The sequence below is a fragment of the Pan paniscus genome, chromosome 4, assembly GCF_029289425.2.
Source record: "Pan paniscus chromosome 4, NHGRI_mPanPan1-v2.0_pri, whole genome shotgun sequence".
NCBI classification, from domain to species: Eukaryota; Metazoa; Chordata; class Mammalia; order Primates; family Hominidae; genus Pan; species Pan paniscus.
The window spans coordinates 122,762,488-122,771,767 of record NC_073253.2 but is presented as its reverse complement, the minus strand read 5'-3'; the positions used below and the strand labels follow the sequence as shown (position 1 = coordinate 122,771,767).

At 38.7% G+C, this 9,280-nt stretch overlaps 1 protein-coding gene across 2 annotated transcripts in view; it reads right to left on the bottom strand.

Moving 5' to 3' along the window:
- Window positions 1-1,037: 1,037 nt before the first annotated feature.
- Window positions 1,038-9,280, bottom strand: part of MEGF10 (multiple EGF like domains 10) — a 235,899-nt gene continuing 227,656 nt past the window's right edge. For both annotated transcript variants that reach the window (XM_034960437.3, XM_003826672.5), the window contains 3 exons: window positions 4,941-4,985; window positions 3,942-4,148; window positions 1,038-2,426 (listed from right to left, as the gene is read on the bottom strand). In XM_034960437.3, coding sequence (XP_034816328.1) covers window positions 2,236-2,426; window positions 3,942-4,148; window positions 4,941-4,985 — 443 coding nt within the window. In that variant the 3' untranslated portion in view covers window positions 1,038-2,235. The remainder of the gene's footprint in view (window positions 2,427-3,941; window positions 4,149-4,940; window positions 4,986-9,280) is intronic.

Sequence of the window (9,280 nt, the reverse complement as noted above, 5' to 3'; positions counted from 1 at the left end):
CCTATCTCTAGAGAACAATGGGGAAATTCAAATTTACCATGGAGCTCTGAAGAGATGATCTTTAAAAGGGGGAAAATGTCTTATTTTTTCTTACCAAAAAGGACCCTGATGGCTACTGACTCACACGTGTCTCAATTAGATGCCTATCACCTAGAGTTGGGAGCCAGCCAGTGGTTAACTATTGGAATAAATCGTTTCTAAGGCATGTTCCAGGTCATTCCTTATTTCCTTGAATTGACTTTGGAGTTCCTCAAAATGAACAGCCACCAATGCAGTGAGTGTCCTAAGTGTGTCTGCTGTATTATCCATCTGATCAAACCACCATCATACGTGCCGATGTGTGACATGAAATAACTGGATATTCCAACTCGATACCTGGCAGGGATAATCACTTATGTGCACTACTAGCAGAAGGGTTGCACATACATATTTGTTAACTGACTCACTGAGACAGAATGCCATATAGGATTTCATGTCTTTAAAAGATTGAAGACCACTGTTTCTCTTATAAAGTTGTTTCCTTATTCAGTTTTTCAGCCCCTTTGCTTGGTCAAGTAGATCAACAAAAGGGAAACTGGCTTTCCTGCATTGTGTCAGCATTCTCATATTGCAAGATAAGTCTGGTTTGCCTGGAACAGTCCTGATTTAAGTTCATTACAAGATAATTATTAATAATGCCCTCCATTTACTCTCAAGAGTGTCCCAGTTTGGATGGTCAATTCTATGATCACCATAATGAGAGTTTTTTTTAAGATGAGTCTGTGGTACTCATCAGTAACAATGTTTCCTTTCTGCTCCCTTTCTCCCTGGTTTAACCAAGGCTCAGAACCAACAGATCAAAAGGAACTCTATTTTGGAATATTAAAAAGCATCTCTATTTCATTTATAAGCCAATCACTTGTGGTTACTATACTATTTTAGTAACGACCAATTTTAATCAATTCAAATTATATATTTTCATCTTGTCCCTCCAAAAGAAAAAAGAACAATGCATTTTTATCAAGCAAAAGATAAGTGGCAATAATACAAGGAACAACGAACATATAATATTTTTTCATTAACAATCCAAACACTACAAAACATAGAATATGCAATTTAAAAATGGAAATACAAATTAATGAAAAGTTGGGTACATGTCACATTAGCAATGCAAAAGACCAGCTTAAGCATAGTTTCTCTAAATTGACAATTAATAAAAGGAAAGTGCCCTTTCTCAAATATGCACAAAAATATTTCAGTCACTTCTAGGGAAAGATTAATTAAAATGTTCCGCTAATTCTATATTACAGCATGTATTACTAATGGTTTACAGAACGTAAGCGTCATCTTGCATTTAAAATTTACAACCTTTATCAATCATTACACACTCATTCCATCCAGTCTGTCAAAAATAAAATTATTTCATTTCTATATTTATGAGATAACTATTGATATGTTATGAATCTCAAGTGGTGAATATGTGTGATGGAGCCAGTGATCAGAATAATGTCATAGATCTGAAGTTGGTTGAGGGTCAAACAGAGAAAACCACCTCTGCCTGGCACATTTGTGTATTGCCTTCTGCAATACTTCCTACTATTTCTAAAATTAATTGTATATTTTCTCATTCTAAACAAAATCTAAGATTTTTGTATTTAAATTTTCTGTCCACTTTTAGAGTATATTCAAAGTCTGTCCAGTTATACCACCTGACAGAATGTTTCCTCCTGCATTCATATTATCCCTACAATTCTGAGTCCAGTTGAATAAAGTTAAGAATCAGGAGTTAACAATATGTTCCTTTTCTTCTACATGTTCAGTGATTCCCACTTTCAGGAAGTAAATTTTATGGTAAACTGTACAATCCTAGGTAGAGCTGTATGATGCCAATGAGAGAGAAAATATTCAAATTTTAATTTTTCAAGCAACAATGCCAATGTCCACTGCAACCTGCGTCTCCGAGGGAGTTCTGCAAGTTCATGCTTTCAGCCAACATCTTACAATAAGTCATGCTTCACGGGTATAGTTCTAAAACTAACAGCAATGGCAAACCACATCTCTAACTCCTTCGAATCCACCTGAACAAAAAGCACCTATAGTCCGTGTCAGCCTCAGCTTTCAGCTTTCTGGTTCATGTCCAACAATTGCCCACCGAATTGACTAACATTCACATGAAAGTGGCAAAATTGAGGATGGAGAAGAACCAAACAGCAGTTCTGGAAAGGGTTCCAGTGGCTACCAAGCGGTCCTTTGGTGTCATTCACTGTTGCTGCTGCTGTTGCTGCTGCTACCGCCACTGTCCTCTTGCTTAGGGGAGGATGAACTGTCTCGGACTGGCAGCAGGTCATAATGACAAGGGATGTGACTGTTCTTTGGGAGGTCGTATGGATCCTGGGAGAGATGCCCATTATTGCTGAATACTCCTTGGACAACACTCACTGTAGGTTCTGTGATAACCAAGGACATATTAATTTATCAGCAATGGAAATGTTTTTAAAAAGAATATGGCATTTCTTGCAAATGTCAAATACACCAAAGGGACTTTTAAAAAAATATAAGGAAATGCTGGTTTTAAAAACATGATTTTAAAAATCATCACATACAGGTGGCAACTCTGTGTAGTTGGATCAACTGGCAAACACAAATGGTGTTCAGAACAAAAGGAGGACCACATAATCAGGATGAAGACATTAAGGGAATATACAGAATCCTGGAAGTAAATCATGGTCTGAAAAACACCTTGGGGATAAGGTAGGCCAAGCCCCTTATTCCACAGGTGAGAAGACTGACATTCTCAAACGTTAATTCAGTTCATGAAAACACTCAACAAGTTCACAACTTTAGGACTCAAGACTCAGGCTCTCATTTGAGTTCCCATCCTACTGTGGCAGGTTTGTGGGACAGTTTAAAGGAGAATTGTTACTGACTTTCCAAAAATAAATTTAGTTCACTTTAACTTGCATTTTAAAAAGCTGTCTTAATACTTTAAAAATAAATTATTTTGTATATTTTTTCCCGGGAACATATCTGGCATAAAATAAATTACTAGTAGTAAAGTAGACACTTCATTTACAAGTAGTAGAGAATATTTTAAAGTTAAAATCATAAATACTCAGAGAGATATAGAAATAGAGACAGAGAGAGAGAGAGAGAGAAATGAAAATATATAGCCCTATTGTTTAGCCAACAGTAGTGGTGGAATGTTTTATCATTTCCCAAGTGGTATCTGCAAAAGACAATCAAAATAACTCCAATTTTAAATTGAATTCATATTAATTTGCATCACATTCACATCAGAGAATATTACTGCTATTTTGGACAAGTTTAAAAGTAAAATGTTTCAATCTTGCTAAACGCATTATATTAATATAATGAACCAGGAAATGGAATCACCTGTTTAATCCACTTGAACCATTTGTTTTGGCTAAGTAGATATATTAGCTAATATGATACATATGCTACCCACATGTGTGCCAAAATATTCACTATGGTTACAAAACAAAAGATGGATGATTAGGTGAAAAATAAAGAAACTTTACCTTAAATTTTTCTAAATAATATTTTCCCTGGAAAATTCCTTCGGCACCAATTAATATGATCGCTAAAAACACAGGTCGCATCTATTAATAAAATACGGTGACAAAACCCCGTCTCTACCCAAAATACAAAAAATTAGCTGGGCGTGGTAGTGCATGCCTGTGGTGCCAGCTACTTGGGAGGCTGAAGTGGGAGGATGGCTTGAGCCCGGGAGGTGGAGGTTGCAGTGAGCTGAGACTGTGCCACTGCACACCACCTGGGTGACAGACAGACCCCATCTCAAAAAAACATATAAAATAAAATAAAATAAGGACCATTATTTTCAATAAGATTTCTATGACCTGCAACTATTATATTCGTAAAGACTTTAAAATTGTTTTTAAAAACTTATGCACTCAGTTCTTTCTATGGTTAAGAGAACTCACCAACTTCATAGACATTCTTGTTGGCTGAAGTTGAGTTATTGATCTCTGCATATGGGGAATCTCTTCGTGCCGGCGATTTCATCTCCACATAACCACACTCTGAGCTTTTCGGGATAAGTACAGGTGGGTCTTTAATAGTGGCATATGGGTTCTCAGAACTGCTTAGGGAGCAGTTACTTGAATTATATTCAGAATTCTTTCCCAGGTCTGTGAAGAGAAATGAGAAGAGAAAGCTAATGCTGTGTCACCGGCAACATCATTTCTTGGTGATATTTTACTGTTTTTCTTCATAGCTAGGTTTCCATAATTCTACACACTGAAAATAATACTGTACCTTTTCCACTTGTTTTGGAGAGAATCTGCTATAAAATGACCCATCCCTAAAGTAGTTTTAGCTCCTCTCCAAGATGAGTACTGACATCAATATCATTAACTGATTTCATTTTTATGATCACATTCAAATATAATCAATTACGTTCTGTTTTATTAATAGAAAATTTATAGAAGTTCAATCAAGAAACCAGCTGTTGATGGCCCCAGGAGCATCAAGAGGGCTCTATTATCATGACAAGAAGGCATTTGTGCTGGGAGGACTCCTAGTAAAAGCTCTGTACTAGGCACCTAATCATGCACACCCATCCTAAACAGCAGACCTTGGTCAACATGTAACCATGTGGATCTTTTCTTATTGTCCCTGCTATTTCCCTTTATATGTTTCCGTCTCCCCATAAGCCATATTTCTGTCAAATGAAATATGAGTGTTTCCTCAGAAAACTGAATCTTTTGTTCCCCAAAGACTTAAGCTCTACCAAGGACCACCTCTGGTCACTTTCTTGATGTCAGTCACACATGTTTGTGTGTTTGCTGTAGTAACTGACCACACTAAAAATTCTACATTTTCTCTTGCCATTCTAGCTTGTTTAAAAAATATTTCAGTCTTTGAGGTTAAAAAAAAAATTTAATTGTGCTTCTGATTTCTTCTTCAAATTTACACGATACCTTTTAAGGATTTTCCCATATAGCTTCTGTCAAGTCCAAAAGCACCTGTAATAAAGGAAGAAAAAAACACCCAGTGAGAACTGAAAGGAAGAAAAACCCCATCCAATATCCCAAGGTCCTGGAAGAGGATCTCCCACTGCAGCAAACAACCAGGCTGCTGCTCTTCAAGCCTTTACACCAAATCAGTTGTCCCAGATGTCCCCAGTGCTTAGAATTAAACACACACACATTTGGTCATTCACCTAGTCATTTACAGTGACTCAGGAAAAGCTAGTCAAAACAGGATAGAAACTGAGGCCCAGAGATAAATCAGTATACTTGATTCAAGGTTGCAATGAAAAGAAAGGATACAGCCAAGACCAGAGTTGACATTTCACACCTACATGCAGCTCTTTCAAGGCTCTGATGGTTTTCAAATAGTTTTCCCAATAATCATTATTCAGTTATATTATTGTCTTCACTATAAGCATGTTTTCTGGAGACTGGAAGCTTCAAACACTGTTGACTAACACTTTACGGGTGATACTAGCTCTTGCCCTTCTTTATTCAGCTTTTCATAATTTGACTTTTCCAGGTATGGGGACATAATTGTGTATGAGCCTGGATACACACAAAAAAACCTGCTTTCTCATTGGAAAATGGCCAGCCTTTATTTCGTGGGTGTGGGGAGGGAAATAGGAGTGTTCTGGCTCATGCTGGAAAAATTGAGCATGTAGGCAAGAGAACCTGCAACCACTTACAGAAATCAATCAGGTCACAAGCTTGTTGTATAAAATATAAGCATTTAATCACAAATTCGCACTACTAAAAACAAAATAAGAGGACGTTACCTAGCCCATTTTATACTATCTGGTGTATACATGCAAAATTGCATTGTTAATACTGCATGGGAATCAATTATTCTATTGGAGCTGTGTTGTGACAAAAAAGGAGAAAACTATAGATTAGGAGACAAAGGAATTACATGTTATAACTTATTGGCCATAGGACTTTGGGCAAGATGTTCCACCCTCTGAGTGTCAATTTTCTCATCTCTAAAATGGGGAAAACAAAATTTGCCTTCCAGCCTTCCAGGGTTTTTGTCATCATTAAGTGAAACACAGCATATGAAAAGGCTTTGTAAACTCTGAAGCACCATACAAATGAAGTGTGTCAATTACTCTAATGCTCAGTGCATTATACTACCCTCTGCTTCAGTCTTTCCTTAAGCACTCCAAGGCATTTTCAATTGCCTTTCAAAAGAATATTACAGGCCAGGTGCGGTGGCTCATGCCTGTAATCCCAGGACTTTGGGAGGCCAAGGTGGGTGGATTGCTTGAGCCCAGGAGTTCGAGACCAGCCTGGGCAATATGGCAAAACTTCATCACTAATCTTTTGAAATACAATACAATACAATACAACACAATACAATACAATACAATACAATACAATACAATACAATACAATAAGAATGTTACAGACTTAGGTTAAAAGCAGAGAGTAAAGTAACAACTAGCAATGAACATTCCAGGTAAGTATTTGAGAATGTTAAGGAAATGATATCCTTGCCACTGTGCATGCATCTCTTAGAGTGATGTTAAGCTCAAGTTCTGATGTTGGTGTCCTGTGGGGATCACTGAGTAAGCACACACTGTTGTGGAGAAGGAAGCAGCCTCTCCTAAAGGGAGAGGGTCTGTCAGATATCAATCATCGTGGGACAGGAAATGGGAATATTTTCCTCTCTTAGGCACACTCTCTTGCATCTGGGTTGTGAAGAGTCTAACCAAGCCCATAGCTGGGGGGAAGGGCACACGGTTATGCAGGGAGGCAGCATAAATGGGTGTGTAGTGAAGAATTAACCTTATCAAAGAAAGGGGTGGCCTTTGCCCTCAGCTCCTGGGAGGTGATCTTGAAGTCCTTGGACTGTCCTGCCCAATAGGAGTGCTTTTGTTCACCCGGAGGCCCAGGGATACACTGGATAGTGTAACCAAGTGATTTATGGTGGGGGGTTTGGGCCATATGGTATCATCTCCACCTCTGGAAGGGGAAAGACTAAAGGTCAATCATGTCTACATGATGGGAGTCAATCATGTCTACATGATGGGAGTCAATCATGTCTATATGACTGAGCCCCCCATAAACTGTAACCATGAGAATGCCCATTCAATGAGTTCAGTGAGTCCTTGTAGCAAAATGTTGATCCTGAGGGTCGTCTTGGTGATCCTTCAACTTGTAGCTGATGTCAGAAGTCAGGGTGGTCTTGGGAATTCCCAGACTTTATAAAGAGGACCCATGAAGATGGGGCACAGTCTGTGGCCTCTGAGAACAGCTTTATCAAGGAGCTCTGTCTATGCTCCTCTTTGCCAAATACTCTTGGCCATCTCCAGACTGTAGCAAAGTGTTATTAAATGCCCATTTTAATCTTAGCTGTGCAGTGGCTAGCCTTCCACCAAGGTGTGAAAGAGAGAACCAGCATGGAGCAGATAGTAAGTTAGGGAATAAGAGCTGGGGCTATGAGGCCAGACACCCCTGCCAGATTCTGTCTTCATTGCCTTGGAGGATCAGGGAGCTGTTTTAATGAGGGAGCAGTCAGGATTCCCTATAAACTCCTATATATACCCATCCCTGGAGCAGGGCTTTCAAATGCTTGGTTTAATTTAATTCACAAAACGAGCCAGTACATGGTTATTACTCCCATTTCACAAATGAACGAATCAAGGGTAAGTGAGGGTAAGTGACTGGCCCAGTGCTATATCTCAGGGTCTTTTGTGTCTAGTTCAAGGCTCTTTCAGATACCATGACGACAACTATTCCATCATTTAAAGCACCTGTACGCTTTATCATCCATAACATGCCTGACTCTGTCCTTTGTGAAGAACTTTTTCTGTGCAACAACTTTAAAGGGATGTTAAATGCAGAATTATTCCTGAGTGAGAACAAACCAAGAAGATCCAGAATTTCCAATGAAGATCCTAGGTTCCTAACACTCAGTCCCTTGGGTCTCATTGAGCCAGAAAGCAGAGACATTTACATATGACCAGTACAGTGATGCCGTATCTTCTGGAGTCTTCACAGTGGTCTAAGATAGAACAAGATGACTTTTCTTTCACTAGCGCTGGTTGGTATTTTGCTGAATATCAATTCATATATTCCTTTGAGCTAAATTATAAATGTAATTAAGACTCCTAAAAAGTCTCCTTTAATGTTAGATGATGTTACCAATAAGCATATTGTGAGTCTCGTATGTAAATAATTTTACTGTGGTTAGAAATACTCATCCTATTGATAAAAATGGTATAGAATACAGATAAAAGTTAGGAATTTGTACAGCGAGCGTGATAACGACTACACTATGGAAATGACTAAGAATTTGTATTCACCAGTAAAACATTTTTATTTCCATAGAAAGAGGCATTCCCACAGGGATCAGTTCCTATGACTGGCTCAGAGAACTTGACACTGCTTACAGGAGAAGCAGTGTTTAAGGGGAGCAGTCAGAAGATCAACTTTGAAATCTGGCTTTACCCCTTTCCTTCTTTGAAATTTCAGACAAGAGGGTTAACCTCTCTGTGCCTCCCAGCCTATTCCTCTACAAAACAAGATTCATAGGAGAGAGTCCACCCAGGAGGATCATCCAATTTAGCAAATAGGCCAAGTGTGGTGGCTCATGCCTGTAATCCCAGCACTTCGGGAGACTGAGGCAAGAAGATCACTTGAGGTCAGGAGATTGAGACCAGCCTGGCCAACATGGAGAAACCCTGTCTCTACTGAAAATGCAAAAATCAGCCAGGCATGGTGGTGCACATCTGTAATCCCAGCTGCTTGGGAGGCTAAGGCAGGAGAATCACTTGAACCCAGAAGGCAGATCTTGCAGTGAGCCGAGATCACGCCACTGCACTACAGCCTAGACGACAGAGCGAGACTCTGTCTCAAAAACAAAAACAAAAACAAAACAAAACATTAGCAAATGAAAATACACAAAGGTCAGTTATATTAAAATTTAAAAGAAACAAAACATAATCTTTAGTGTACATCCCATGTAATATCTGTGATATGTTTATACAAAAAAATTTGTTGCTGATCTATCTGAAATTCAAATTTAACTGGGATTTCTGGCACCTACCTCCAAATAAATGTACGTGAAAGGATTTGCTATCCGTAAGACACTGCACACCTGTAAGTTACTACATCATCAAACTCCTGTCTGAAAATATGGGGTACAGGCTTGGAAACTGCACTGCATAATTAATGGTGTATCACAGAAGTTCTTTAAGTATGGACCAAGCATTCCTGCCCCCTTTTCAGGAGGCCTATGAGATCAAAACTATATATACACATATATATTTTAAGAGGTGAGTCTC